This window comes from Peromyscus maniculatus, chromosome 1 (assembly GCF_049852395.1).
Source record: "Peromyscus maniculatus bairdii isolate BWxNUB_F1_BW_parent chromosome 1, HU_Pman_BW_mat_3.1, whole genome shotgun sequence".
Taxonomy (NCBI): domain Eukaryota; kingdom Metazoa; phylum Chordata; class Mammalia; order Rodentia; family Cricetidae; genus Peromyscus; species Peromyscus maniculatus.
The window spans coordinates 36,367,729-36,382,987 of NC_134852.1; the positions used below are offsets into that span (position 1 = coordinate 36,367,729).

The window sequence follows — 15,259 nt, forward strand, 5'->3', positions numbered from 1 at the left end:
TAGGGGTGAGAATCACCACGCCCTGCTTGCCCGCTTCGCTTTCTTTGGCGCTAACCTAACACAGACTGCAGGTGTACTGCCCGTGACAGCAGCTCGCTGCTGCAGGCAGGTGAAAGACCCCAGGCAGTGGTCGGGGTTGTGGGTTTTTCTTGTCCCGGTCTAATGCTCTGTCCAGTCACCCAGACAGTGTCCACCACAAGCAGGAGCTGAGGGATCCTTGTCGAAGGAATGAAGACTTTCTTGTTTTGTTTTAAAGATTTATTTGTTTGTTTGTTTGTTTATGTGTACAAATGCTTTGCCTGCAGTCGATGCACTGTCTGTGTGCAGGGCCCATGGAGGCCAGAAGAGGGCGTCAGATCCTCTGGAACTGGAGTTACAGACCGTTGTGAGCTGCTGTGTGGGTGCTGAGAATTGAACCCCAGTCCTCTGGAAGGGCAGCCTGGGCTCTCAACCCTTGAGACATTTCTCCAGCCCTTGAATGAAGACGTTTGTCACAAGCCAGGCTGCCTCCCACCAAGCCATTGACCAACACTGTTCCTCAACAGAGAGCACTTTGGGGGGCAGGGAGAGCTGGCTCCACACGTAAAGGGCTTGCCAGCCTGAGTGGGATACCTGGGACCCCCGTAGTTGAAGGAAAGAATTGATTTCCAAACCTATTCTCCTGACCTCCACAAGCACAAATAAAAAACTGTAATAAAAGGGGGGTGGGGTTTCTGTTCAAGTTTAGGTAGGGTCCCTCTACATAATACTCCACTTCCTACAACTTATTAAGTAGCCCAGGCTGGCCTTGAACTCACAAGCTCTGCCTGCCTCTGCCCTCCCAGGGCTGGGATTAAGGGTGTGAGTCACCACCCTGCACAGTTTTTTCCCTTTGAGCCTCTGGGGGGCTAGCGAAGGTGGCTGACCCCTGTAACGCCAGCATTCTGCAGCGTGGGACCGGAAAATGAAGTCGTGGGCCATCCTGAGCTAGACTCTAACGCAACTAAACTGGAGGAATTTAGAGCCAACTCTGCCACAGCCACCTCCACACATGCTCTCAGGGGGGAAAAGAGAGAGCCTCCCTCTCAGCACTGGGATTTTCTCTCTGAACCTCAGTCTTCTCTGCATCCCAGAGAGAGATCTGTCACAGGACCTCAGGTCTGGAGCCCGGGTCCTGAAGCTGCCGCCCTTGTTCTGAGCTTCCTGTGGGAACTCTCCTGACTCACCTTGCCCCAGGTGATCTGAGTCCAGGTCACTTTCTTTTTCACTATAGTGTCTCACCTGCTCTAGCCCCGCCCTGCTCTGGGCTTCCCCAGTCTGGGCTCCCCTGGTGGCTGGTGTCAATCTCCAGCCTTGTTTTCACTTTTCCTACATCAGCTGGGGCTGCCCACGAGGCCAGGTTAAAAGCATGGAGCTGGGATGGCAGTGCACTCACACTCGGAGCAGAGTGGTCTCAGTCAGAACAGAGCAACAGGCTGAGAGCCACAGGGGAAGACCCAGGCCAGAGACACCCAGCGAGACCGAGGAACCCCGGGCCAGCCTCGAGGGCGCACCCGAATCCCCCTCTCCTCACAGACCCCAGAGAGCAGCATGAAGCCAGGTGAGTCCCCAGATCGGTGCGCGGGGGCGCGTCCGCACAGCCCCCACCCTCCAGCACTCACTCTGTCCTTCTGGGACCCAGAAACAGCTGGGGGCCGCGTGCTCCTCCTGCTGCTGCTGGCCGCGGTGCTGACGGGAACCCGCGCTGATCCTGTGCCCAGGGCGACCAGGCTCCCACCAGATGCCAAGGATTGCCACAGAGCCCGGTTCAAGTCTCTGTCCCCGCAAGTGCTGCAGGCCTTCAGGAAGGCCAAGGATGCCATAGTGAGTCGCCCTCTGCCCTCCTGTGTGGGCTAGCCTCCACCCCTCCCTTTCTGGGCTTCACCCCTATGCTAACTGGTATGAGAGCGGTCTCCACACTACTGCAGTGGACTGACTTCAGCTCTTGCTCAAGTGGGCTAACCTCAGCCCTAGCTGCGCTAGGCTGACTGTCACCCCTGCTACAGTGGGCTTCATCTCCATCCCTCTTGAGTGGGGACAGAACCCCCCCCCCTTTCTGTGGTAGTCTAAGCCTCCCCAGTCCTGCGGTGGGCTAATGTCCACCCTTCCTTCAGTGAGCTAACCCACAGTAGGATGACCTCCACCCTCCCGGAACTGGGCTATCTCCTGCTCTTAGTGCAGGGACCGTCTGGTATCTGCTGCCATGGAGGAGCCTCTGTCTTTGTGGCAGTGAACTTCCCTTTTCCTGTTGTGACTCTCCCAGCCCCACGGCAGTGGTCTAACCTTCACCATCCCATCTGATCTAAGCTGTGTCTTTGCTCTCCAGGAGGAGTGGCTGCGCAAGAAGGATGTGAGCTGCAGCTCCCGCCTCTTCCCCAGGGCCTGGGACCTGCAGCAGCTGCAGGTGAGCTGGGGCTGGACACAGCCGCCCTCAGCAGCCCTCATCCGGGTGCCCTTTGGGCCGCCACTCTCCCTCTCTCCCTCACTAGCGGTCCATGACCTGTCCACAACCTGACCACACCAGCTATGGTCATCTGTCCCCTCATCTGTCCCCTGCCCTCTACCTCTGGCTGTCCCTGTCCACTGTCCCCTTCGCCTGTCTCCCTTGACCTCCCCCCCCCCCCGGGTCCCTCACCTGTTCTCTCTCCTGTCTCCTTGCTCAGGTCCAGGAACGCCCCAGAGCCTTGCAGGCTGAGCTGGCCCTGACACTGAAGGTCCTAGAGAACATGACTGACTCAGCCCTGGTCCCCATCCTGGACCAGCCTCTTCACACCCTGCGCCACATCCACTCACAGCTGCAGGCCTGTGTGAGTCCTGGGTCCCCGGCTCCTCCACATTGTCCCTCAGCCACCTGGGCTTCCCTGTGTCCCAGCAGCAGGCTCACAGTCCCCTCCTCTGTCCACAGACGCAGCCTCAGCCCACAGCAGAGCCCAGGCCTGTGAGCCGCCGCCTCTCACGCTGGCTGCACAGACTCCAGGAGGCCCAGAAGAAGGTGAGTCTGGGGAGGGTACTGGGGTCTGCAGAGCCTGGGAGTCCTGAGTCCTGGCAGCCCCTGAGCCAGCCCTGTCCTTTCAGGAGACCCCCAGCTGCCTGGAGGACTCTGTCACTTCCAACCTCTTCCGCCTGCTCATCCGGGACCTGAAGTGTGTGGCCAGCGGAGATCAGTGTGCCTGACCTCAGACCCTGCTGCCAGCTGCTGGAATTCTGCACCATGTGGATACACAAAGCCCCCGCCTTAATTTATAGCCACCCATGGCTTTTAAAGTATTTATTGATATGTGTGGGTTCTCAGACTCAGACCCCACAAGATGTCTATTTTTCTACTCTTTGTAAACATTCTGCAAATACACAATGAGGAAAGACCTTTGTGGTGTGTCTCGTGAGTCTCGGCATCAGTTCTTTCTTCTGCTGTCATGGCAAAGGGCTCTACAGGGGACACTCCTGCTTGCCTTGAGCTCTGTGGTCTAGCCTGGGCTACTGCTTTCTGCCTCTGAGTGGGGAGCAAATTGTTCCTATTGGACCCCTCCTGGGTTGTTCTGGGAAAGTCTCTTCTCTGTGGTTGCAGGTGTGGCAGCAGGCTTCTCTCTGCTCTCCTTTGTTTTGGCTGTTGAGACCGGGCTTCTGGTAGCCCAGGCTGGCCTCCAATTTGCTATGCAGTCTGATGGCCTCAAGCTCCTGTTTCTCTCATTTCCCCTCTGGAATGCTGGGTTGCAGGCACACACCCCTGTTCTGGGCTCTAACAATTGCCCTCCTGCTTCACCAAAAACCCCTGGTGGCTCAAGTCCTCTGCACTCTGCCGTCTCCTCCTCTGGGACCTGCGAGAAGACAAAATGTGCTGCTCAGAGAGGTGACTCAGCATCCCGTTCCCAAAGACAAGGTTTCACGATGACACACACAGTCTCCTGCGGCTCAGGCTGGCCTCAAACTTACCATGTAGCTGTGGGTGTCCTTGAACTCCTTACCCACCTGCATGCTCTGGTTCAAGGCATGTGCCACCACCACCAGGTCACATCTGGATTCATTCAGTGTTGGGATGAGACCCACAGCTTCATGCATGCTAGGCAAGGACTGGCCCACTGAGTCACATCCTCAGCCCCATTCTTGATGGGCCTTACTCATGGACGTCTGCAGCATGTGCTGTTTACCACTCTGACTCTCATATAGGTGGGCATCTCAGAACTACCAGAGAGACCAGAGGTTTCAATCACGGATGTACATTTGTGCATTTGTGATAGTCCATGCCTGGAGTCCCTGCACTCAGGAGGTAGAGGCAGGAGGGGCAGTTCAGGGTTATCCTTGTCTACTCACTGACCCTGTGGCCAGCCTGGGCTACATGAGACCCTGTGCCCCTGCCCCCAAATGTTTGTCTACCATCTACAAAGTGGTACTGAAAACAGTGCTCACATGTGCCGATGGTTACTTCTGAAAATGTCTGCCAACAGGAGCATCTTAGATCCCTCCTGTGTTCACCCCTCCTCTCCTGTGCGCCATGTGGCCTGAGTGGTGTCACCCAAATGTCATGTAGTGATTTCTCCTGTGTGTGTGTGTGGTGTGTGTGTGTGTGTGTGTGTGTGTGTGTGTGTGTGCGCGCGCGCGCGCGCGCGCGCTCAGGCTTGCACATGTGCACATGTATGCAGGTGCACATGGACATGTGTGTGCATCTGGAGGATGTAAGTGGCCATCAGGTGTCTTCCTCAATCATTTCCCACTTTATTGAGGTGGGGTCTCTCACTGTTTCAGATAGACAGCTTGTCCTGGGGATCCCCTGTCTCCACTTTTAAGTGCCATGGTCACAGGCTGCCCACCAGTGCCCACCTGGCTTTTACATTTGTTCTGGGCATCCAAACTCAGTCCTCACACTTGAGTGGCAAACACTTTATGCACTGAGCCATTTCCCTGGTCCTTGTAATTTTGATTCTAAAATGTCTCTTTCAGGAGACAGCCTTTCTGGGCTACAAGATGGCTCTGTGTCACTTGCCACTAAGCCTGATGACTTGAGTTTAATCCTGGAGATCCATGCAGTGGAAAGATTGGTCCGATTCTCTGTCCTCAAGTCAGGAATGCGTAACCATTTTCACAGAGACCCCACTACCACCTCTCAGATCCTCCTCATCCTTCCCAGTGCCACCGAGGGCACACAGGACAAGGGAATCTGGTCTTCATCAGGTGTAGAGATCAAAACCTTTTCCCTGTGATGTGTTAATTCCCAGCTTCCTCCTCTGTGCACTGAGAAAACGTCACGGAAGCAGTTGTAATAACTGCTGTAACTGAGAAGCAGAAAGGGACTGGAGATGTCTGGCAGGAGGCACTGTGGTGTGAGATGGGCTTGGAGCGCACCCAGGGGCAGGTACGGTGACTGCTGAGTTCTGTGGGCCACACTGTGGCAGGTGTGTGGAATCTGAGCATCCAGGTGTTCCTCTCCTGAGCACTGTGAATGTGTTACTCTGCATGTCACAAGAACACGGAGCTGTGACCCAGGATGCTGGTGCTGGTGTCCTCAGAATAAACACAGAACCTCGGGGGAAAGTGATAGGTGAGAGCCTAGGAGCTGGGCAGAGGGGAGGCAGGGATGAGAGCCAAGGAAGATGGAGCCTCAGCCACTGAGGCAGAGGAGCCCTGGGGTGGCACCCACCCACAGCTGCAGCTTACCCTCTTCATGGAAAACCTGGTTGTAAGCGAGGGCTCTTCTTCTTGGTTTTGTTTAACTTAAAACATTTAATTTTTTTCTTCTATATATGTGTGTTTGCATGCATGTGTATCTCCTAGATCTGGAGTTAAGGTGGTTATGGGCTGTATTGTGTGGGTTCTGGGAACCAAACTCAGGTCCTCTGCAAGAGCAGCAAGTGCTCTTAACCTCGGAGCATCTCTCCAGGCCCTCTTCAATTTTTCTATTGTAGAAAATACACACATTACCACCATATTCATTGGAGTTTTTCCCATTTATTATTTATCTGGGGGCATGCACTTGCACAGGAAGGGGGATCAGAGGATAACCTTGGGGAGTCAGTTTTCCCTCCCGCCTTGTGGTCTCAGGGATTGGGCTCAGGCTGTCAGGTTTAGTGCCTTTGCTTGCCGAGGCATCTCATTGGCCCACCATACCCATCACGAAGTGTGCAGTTTGGTGATCTCAAACACACTCACATTGTTCAGCAACGGATGCCCAGACGTCTTTACATCTTCCTGGGTGAGGTGGTTCACACCTGTAAATCAGCACTTAGGAAGCTGAGGCAGCAGGATCAAGAGTTTGATGCCAGCACAGGCTACCTAGTTATTTTTTATCTTTAAAAACAAGCCAGCAGACTGGAGAGATGGCTCAGTGGTTTGAGCACTTGCTGCTGCTCTTGCATGGGACCTGCGTTTAGATCCCAGCACCCATCATGGAGGTTCACAAAGGTCTGTAACTCCAATTCTGGACCAGAGAATCCGATGCCCCCTCTGGCCTCCACACACAATAAACACATACGATGCATTTATATACATGCACCCACTCATACACATAAAGTAACAATAACTTAACCCCTAAGAAAACAGAACAGCAAGTCTTTCCATCATGTATTGAACTCTACTCCATTTAGGCTCCAAATTCCCTTCTTCCTCCCGGCAGTTGTTGCTTCCCCTTTCGTCTCTGTGAAACCGGCCTCGCCAGGGCCATCGTATCGGTGCAACCGCAGTGCCGGTCCTTTTATGACTGGCTTATCTCGCTCACCATGATGTCCTCAGAATTCATCACTGATGGAGAACATGTCAGAACACTCTTCCTTTTGAAGGATGCAATGTATTTTGCTGATCCAGTCTCTTATCAGTGGGAAATCTGAGGGGTTTTTCTTCGATTTATTATTATTATTATTATTATTATTATTATTATTACTGTTACTATTACTGGCTTTCGAGATAGGGCTTCTCTGTGTAGCCCTGGCTGTCCTGGAACTCACTCTGTGGTCCAGGCTGGCCTTGAACTCAGAGATCCACCTGCCTCTGTCTCCTGAGTGCTGGGATTAAAGGCGTGCGCCACCTCCCCACCCCCCCACCCCAGCTGGGAACTCTGAGTTTTAAACCACTAAGTCTCTGATGAGTTGTTACAGCAGCGTGAGAAGCTCATACAAGCAGATTTTAAAGCCTACTTAGAATGAAAGAAAATATGGGTGGTTTTCTGCCTTCCATGAGTGGGGATGGTAGAAGTCTGTCCATGGGGTGGGTGTGGGAGTGGGGTTCACAAACACTGTCTCCTTTGGCTGAGCACCGGCTGGATTCCATGTCCTGGGGGTATGAAGCTAGTTGAGGGTAACAGCGCGTATTTCTGGTCTTCCCCCTCTAGGCAGCCTCTCTTTTAAACACTTCCTGGGAGACCAATAAGGCCCCTCCATTTTTGGCGGGAGGTGGGAAGTCCAGCCCTAACACGCTCTTCCAAGCCAGCATTCACATCCTCCTCCTGGCTCAAGCCAATACGGACCTGCAATGGAAGCTACCTTCCCACGGGGCTTGGTGAGGTTTGCATCAGTTTCCCTTTCCCTGAAGTCTGCAGGCCGTCAGGCTGCCGCCTCCCTGAGCCTGAGGCTCCCCCTGGCGGCGGACACAGACCTCGCACCGCTGTCCTCCTCCCAACTCCGCAGCCCCGCCTGGCTGACCTGGCAGGGTGGAGCCCGGGCCAGGCTGAGATTCCAGGGAGAGCTGAGTATTTCCACTTTGAAGATGAAGAGGAGCATGAGGCCAGAGGTTCCCAGTGGAAGACCTTGGACCGCGCAGAGAGACAGACACCCTGGGGAAGAGGTTCAGGAGCCGGGAATAGGGGGCTAACTCATCCTTCCTGTGGGGGATAACCTGCACCCCTCCTACAGGGGCTAACCTTCCTCCCTTATGAACGGGATAATATTCACCTCTCCTGCAGGGGCTAACCTGTGACCTTGCCCTCCAGCAAAGAGTGGCTGCTGTCGGGTACAGCTTTTGTCTCTTGGGGAGGGGCAACGGGGGAGGGGGCCTGGGGCCCAGGGCAGCTGCGGGTGAGTTGGAGTCAGTCCCAGGTTGCTCTCTGCTAACCCCACTCATCCTCTTCTCTCATTGGTCCCTCCATCTTCTTCGGTGTCTCGCGCCTACTCTGGGTCACGTGGTCTCTCGCTGACCAGGCTGTGTACTCTACGCTGCTCTTCGTAGCCTGTCCGTGGATGTTTTCCTTCCATCTTTTCCCCCACCAAGCTGTTCTCACCTGAAACCTTGTGTCTCCTTGCCCAGGTGTAGAAGTGCCCCGTGTCTTTGCGGGCTGAGATGACCCAGACATGGAAGGTCCTGGACGAGCGTGGGGGGCTGACTCAGTCCTGGACGATGTCCTTGTATTCATTACTTTCACATGATGTGACCACTATTCCGGAGAGAGACAAGTTTAAGGAGCGAGGCTTTGTTTTGGCCCACGGATTCAGAGTTTTGAGGCCCCTGCGGAGGGCACAGCATGTCTGGTCAGCTCATTCCCGTGCAGTGGCAGCATGTGGCCCAGACTGTTCAAATCCCAGAAGACCAGCAAAACAGAGAGGGAGGCAGGAACCAGGGGCAGGTATCACCTCCAAGAGCACTGGCTGCTCTTACGGGGACCTAGGTTTGGTTCCCAGCACCCACACGGCCGTTCACTTTAACTCCAGTTCCAGGGGATCTGATGTGAAGGCCTAGACTTGACTTTACAGGCTCCATCTCAGGGAAAGGGCCACCATCTCAGACCACCTGCTGTACTCAGTTCCAGGAAGGACCTCAGGAATGTGTCATAACAACTCAAACAGATACAGAGCAGTACCCTCCTGCAGACATTCTATCTGTGGTTTATGGCCCTCAAAGATATCTAGATAATCCTGCTGAGCAGCCCAGATAATCCTGTTCAGCAGGTTGTGGTTCCCCCCCAAAAGTCTAACCCAATGGTTTCAAATGTGGTTTCGCTCAAAGTCTAGACCAATAGTTTCAAAAAATCACCTCGCCCCATATCCCTTCTACCCAATCCCAAATTGCCAATTCCTGGCTTGTGGTTTTCCCTATAAAAAACCCTCTACACCTGGTCTTGTGGCCGACGCCACATTTCCTTCCACCTGCCCAGCAGCGGCCCAGGTTGAACCTGACTAAAAGGACCCTTACATGCCTGCATCGGAAACCGGCTCCTTGGTGGTCTCGGGGGTTTCTTGAAACAGGTAAAACACTGACACCCTCTGCTGGCTTCTGGGGGCACTGCATCCACACAGTGCACATACCGGCAAAACACTCACACACCTAAAATAAAAATAAAAATGCCTCACCCTAGTGACATGCTTCTTCTAGCCAGAGTCTACTTCCCAAAGATTCCAGTCTCTCCAGTACAGTTCCACCATCTGGGAACGGAACATTCAGAAGTTAGCCTGTGAGGCATGCATGTTGGATTCAAGCCGTTACAGACCTGGACGGACCCCTTCTCACACTGCGTCATGTCCATGCCTAGTTTTAGGTCTGTGCACAGTCCTGAATCCTGGGTCCTGGGATGTCCATGTTATGGTTTTGCCCACTAAGGCTTCCTCTGTGTCATGGCCCAGGCTCACAACCTTCATTGTCTGCCGACAGACAGACAGACACAGGCTCAGCCCACCCCACCCCCACCCCAGCTGTGGCCTCTCCTGCTGGCTGCTCAGGCTCCAGGAGACCCAGAGGAAAGTTTGTTGGGGAGGGCACTGGAGTCTGCAGCGCCTGAGCCTCGGCACCCCCAAACCAGCCCTGTCCTCTGGGGAGACACCCCCCACCGCCCCAGTGCCTGGAGGGCTCTGTCACCCTTAACCTTTTCCACCTGCTCTGCCGTGACCTACAATGTGTGCCTTGGACACTGTTGCATCTTATTCCAGGAGCTTAGATGCTATGAGCCACCTCCCTCCACAGGCCACTGGATCCAGGTATCCACTGCCTGGAAAGCAGATGTTTGTACTTGTGAGTTCAGACTCTGTGACAACTACTGACATTGTCTGTGACATTTGTTTGTGACGTTGAACTTGTTTGTGTAAACACCTGTAACACGGAAGAATTTCTTCAGCCTCAGTGTGTGTGTGTGTGTGTGTGTGTGTGTGTGTGTGTGTGAGAGAGAGAGAGAGAGAGAGAGAGAGAGAGAGAGAGAGAGAGCCTGCTCCCCAAGATGGACACCAACAGCAGATGACAATACAACCCCACCAAAGCCTAACTCCAGAAGCAAATGTTTACTGGACTTACTTAGAGGGCATAGGTGTGCCCCAAGCACCAGAGAAGGGTCCCACACATCTCCCATAGGTGCGGAACCCTGTTGTGGGGTATTTGTACACTGTGTGGAAATGTATTTTCTGTGATTGGTGTAATCAAAAGCTGAATGGTCAATGACTAGGCAGGAGGTATAGGTAGGACTTCCGGGGAGAAAGAGAGAGAGAGAGAGAGAGAGAGAGAGAGAGAGAGAGAGAGAGAGAGAGAGGAAATAGGAGATGAATCTAGGTGTGCATTAGATGCCAACAAGACATGGAGGGAGTCGGACATACAGAATGAGAGAAAGGTAAAAATCGACACGGTAAAACATAGATTAATAGAAGCAGGTTAATTTAAGTTATAAGAGCTAGGGGACAAGCCTAAGCTAAGGCCAAGCTTTCATAATTAATAAGCCTCCAGGTTGTTATCTGTGAGCTGGCGGCCAACAACAGAGCTTGCTCAGAACCCCTCAGCTACTTTTCATGCTCTACATATTCTAAAGGCTCCTGAGACAAGACCATGAGGCCACTTGGAAGGTTGCATCCTGCTGGAGGTGGGGTGTGTGGGAGAGGGAGGCTGGAATCTCAGGCGAGGGCCTAATGACCCTCCACACCCACTTCCTCCGTGGGGGAAGTCAACAACCAACAGGGCTGATCGCTTTTAATGTGTAATTAACTAATTAAATTTGAGGAAGGTTCTCACTGTGTAGCCCTGGCTGATCTAGAACCTGCTATGTAGACCAGGCTAGCCTGGAATACTTGGAGATCTACCTCTGCCTCCTGAATGCTGAGATTAAAGGCTACTGTACTTGGCTTGATCTTTTTGTTTGTTTTGTTTTTCAAGACAGGGTTTCTCTGTGTAGCCCTGGCTGTCCTAGAACTCACTCTGTAGACCAGGCTGGCCTTGAACTCAGAGATCTGCCTGCCTCTGCCTCCTGAGTGCTGGGATTAAAGGTGTGTACCACCACCGCCTGACTTACTTTAAAGTTCATGTTATATTAATTCATTTAGTTTGCGTACAAAAGGACAGAAGTCAGAGGGCTCCTTGTGTGAGTTGTTTCTCTCCTTCCACTGTGCGGGTCCCAGAGTCCAAACTCAGGTCATCAGCTTGGGGACAGACACCTTTCCACAGTAAGTGATCTTGCTGGCCCCATATGCCTGACCTTGAGGGTCTCTTTTGAGCAGCTACAGTTGCTCCAATAAAAAATGGTCAGAGTTATTATGCTTCGAGGACTGTTCTATAACAGTGGTGAGAGACAGAGACCAAGACATACATACCCCCATACACATGCACGCACGCATGCGCGCACAGGTGACTGGGGAGAGGGAAAGGTAGAACATGTAAGTATGACTGAGGGTGTCATAAGAGATTCTGGCAGCCACATCATGGCACATCGTGGGATCTGTCCCTGCATGTGATTGCAACAGGGACGAGCAGTCACAGCTGATGAGATGTCCGGAGAGAGGCTGCATCTAGGTCACAGACCGAGTCTGTGCACTCCTGGCCTGGGAGCTGCCGTGTGCATCTCTGAGGATGCGCCTGACCGACCTGTGTCTCTCTTTTTCCATCACTCCATGTAGTTTTGAGCCCGAGGCAATGTCTCAAGCCATCTTCCAAATATCTGTGATTGTGATTGGGTTGTTTACAAAGAATGGAGATTTGGGGGGGGCTGGGGTGTCGCTCTGGTAAAGCTGGCTTACTGAGCACACATGCTGTCCTGGGCTCCATCCCTCAGCACTGGAGGAAAGGGAAGACTAACCAGGTGTGGTAACACATCTGTAAGCCCGGCATTCAGGGGCAAGAGGATTGAGGGCCAGCTCGGGCTACATGGTGAGACCTACGCACAGACAGAATGCAGGTTGTTTCTTAGCTTGGGAGGCTGCGAGATTGCCCGTTTTTCTTTTCTCTGTCTCCATCTGCTGAACTCACACCATGGAGCCAGGTCTGGCCTTGAACCTCTGACCCTCTATTCTGTGCACCAAGTGCTGGGATTACTGGTGTGTGCCACCACACTCGGCCTCAAAGAAGATTCTCCCCAGCTTCTGTGCCAGGGTGAGGGCTCTTCACGACACACCTGAGTGCACTTTCTGGCTTCCAGAACTTGCATATATTCAACTTTACAAGTCAATGCCAAAATGTTTCTGTCAGAGTCTCTCACACCCTTTCCCCTTATAGCATGCTTCCCCCCACTTAAGCTAGTTTGAGTGGGTTTCTATTGCTTCCAATCAAAATGAATTTTACCCTATCTGAGCCATCAAGAACGACTACGGGATGACAGCCGTGTCTGTGATACTCCTCCTGGGAGAGCCCCACCCCAACAGCCGTCACCTGGGCGCTTTCAAAGTCACGTGGAAATGTGTCACACCAGCAGTATTGAAAAGCGGGACCCGTAAGCGATGCCTACGTCACCAGGGTGTCACCGTCACGAACGGGTGAAGCTGGCTGAGTGGGCGTGAATGAGTTATAGCATGAGCGAGGCCGGAGAGCCCTCCCTGCACGCACGCACGCAGACGCCCTCTGCTGGGCGTGAAGGGAGCAGGGGGGAGGTCCCGAGATCCAGCTCGGTAGCTCACTCCCTTAATCCCAGCGCGGGCAGGCAGGGCCAGGGGATCCGGTACAGCTTCAGCTACACAGTGAAGCCAGCCTGGGCTGGATGAGATCCTGCCTCAGAATAAAAAGTGAGAACCAGGGACACGGCTTAGTGGATAATGTGCTCCTTGCACACATTTGAGGGCTCCAGTTTATTTAATTTAATTAATTTACTTATTTAGGTTTTTGAGACAGGGTTTCTCTGTGTAGCCTTGTCCTAAACTTGCTCTGTAGATGAGATTGGCCTCGAACTTGGCTGTCCTGAACTTGACCCGTAGAAGAGATTGGCCTCGAACTCACAAAGATCTGCCTTGCCCCGCCCCAAAGGCATACGCCACTGTCGAGGGCTCAAATTTAAAGCTAGGTGGCCGAGGTGCCCGTGACCTCAGTGCTGGGGGAGGAGCGAGATGTAGACAGGTAGTCCTTGAAGATCACTGACCAGCCACTGAGCTGCTGGTGAGCTCCAGGCTAGTGAGAGACTGGGTCCCCAAAAATAAGGTGGAGAGCGGTAGAAGAAGACACTTGACCCACACTTGTGGACAAACACACACATGAACACACACACATACACACACAGCTGCTACACACACATACACATACATGTAAACGGAGCCTTCTCTCCCGCCAGCCGGTTTCCAATTTCCAAATACCTGGTAGCTGCTTCCCAAATTACTACACAAAGGCTTTTATTAATAAATGTTTGACCGATTGCCCAGGCTTATTACTAACTGGCTCTTAGATTTAAATTAGCCCATTTCTATGTATTTCCACACGGTCCATGGCTTTACCGGTCCTCTCGACTCCGCCCCTCTTCATCTGAGTCCTCAGCTTGATTGGTCTGCCTAACCTTATCCTGCCTGGCTGTTGGTCAAACAGCTTCATTATCAACCAATGGGAGTGATACATATTCACAGCACACAGAAGGCTCATCCCACAGCACATAGATACACACACATGCATACATACACACACAGGTACACACACACACACACACACACACACACACACACACACACACACACAGGAACACATGCAATCGTCCTGCCTCTGTTTCTGAGTAGCTTGGACGACAGGTCTGCACCACCAGGTCCATTTTTTGGTTTGGTTTGTACCGGGGATTTAACCCTGGGTCTATTGCAGGCTAGGCAGGCACTATATGTTGGCGCACACCTCTAGAGCATTTTTTATTTTTATTACTTCATTTGTGTGTGTGTGTGTGCGTGTGTGTGTGTGTGTGTCTGTCTGTCTGTCTGTCTGTCTGTCTGCTGTCTGTCCTTCTGTCTGTAACTTCTGTAGTCTGAGACACCACAGCAAAAGTAGCACACATTTTCTTTTCCTTCCTTAGCAGTTCTCAGCCTCCTCAATGGAGAACTTTTCTCTTCTCTTCCTCTTGAGCTCTTTCTTCTTCTCACAGGAAGGGAGCTGTTCCAGCTTCTCTTTCTCTTCTGAGTTGCCAGCACTGATCCAGTGGGCAGGAATGCCTGGCCACAGAGAAGACTAGGACCCCAGGCAGGAGAGAACGGGGAAGTGAAAAGATCCATCCTGATTCTCAGTAGGTTGTGTAAATTAAAATGATGAATTGGGATGGGGTGCAGCTCACAGGTGGCTCAGCACACTCAAGACCCTGGTTCCACCCACAGGGTGGAAAGAAAAACAATAAAACTTGGATAAAATTGGGGTAAAGTAACTCAGTGGTAGAGCCCCTGCCTAGAATCCCCCAGTGAGGGGCTGGGGTATGGCTCAGTGGTAGAGCCCCTGCCTAGAATCCCCCAGTGAGGGGTTGGGGTGTGGCTCAGTGGTAGAGCCCCTGCCTAGAGTCCCCCAGTGAGGGGCTGGGGTATGGCTCAGTGGTAGAGCCCCTGCCTAGAATCCCCCAGTGAGGGGCTGGGGTGTGGCTCAGTGGTAGAGCCCCTGCCTAGAATCCCCCAGTGAGGGGCTGGGGTGTGGCCCAGTGGTAGAGGACTTACCTAGCATGCATAAAGCTCTGAATTCCATCCTCAGTACCACAAAAACCTAGCAATAGACACACATTGGCACATTTACATACACATCGCTCTCTAAGTGGAAGAAATCAAAATAAACAGCGCACTGGGAGGGTGAAGCGATGGCTCAGCAGTTGGGAGCCCTGGCCGCTGTTAGAGAGAATCTGAGTTTGGATCCCCAGAGCCCACATCAGGTGGCTCACAAGCCCCTGTCACTCCAGCTCCAGGGAGTCCTAGACACTCATCTCCTCTGAGAGCTTCCACATTCACAAGCACATACCCACTTCTAGACACACATATTTTAAAATAAGAAATGTCTCTAAGAAATTCCTGCTGTGTACATTATAACGACATTCCTGCCTACACGGACTACGTCTAAGGCGTGGTCCCTTCAGATGACATCACACGGGAAGTCACCACCATCCGGTGTGAGCAGTTGTTGCACAAACTCCACGACACAGTTCTCAGGA

At 52.8% G+C, this 15,259-nt stretch overlaps 1 protein-coding gene across 1 annotated transcript; it reads left to right on the forward strand.

Annotated features, from left to right (window-relative positions):
* The first annotated feature begins 1,569 nt into the window (after positions 1-1,569).
* Positions 1,570-8,276, forward strand: LOC121825181 (interferon lambda-2). The gene is made up of 10 exons (XM_042267730.2): positions 1,570-1,579; positions 1,661-1,842; positions 2,345-2,422; positions 2,682-2,825; positions 2,924-3,010; positions 3,094-3,182; positions 6,623-6,761; positions 7,534-7,731; positions 7,931-8,015; positions 8,245-8,276. The coding sequence occupies exons 1-10, from the start codon at positions 1,570-1,572 to the stop codon at positions 8,274-8,276; spliced, it is 1,044 nt and encodes a 347-aa protein (XP_042123664.2).
* Positions 8,277-15,259: the final 6,983 nt, after the last annotated feature.

What these genes read in the sequence shown, in the direction of transcription:
- LOC121825181 (XM_042267730.2), top strand. An exon ending in ACTCACAGCTGCAGGCCTGT is followed by an intron (nt 2,826 to 2,923) that starts GTGAGTCCTGGG and finishes CTCTGTCCACAG; the next exon opens with ACGCAGCCTCAGCCCACAGC. An exon ending in GGGGCCCAGGGCAGCTGCGG is followed by an intron (nt 8,016 to 8,244) that starts GTGAGTTGGAGT and finishes CTCCTTGCCCAG; the next exon opens with GTGTAGAAGTGCCCCGTGTC.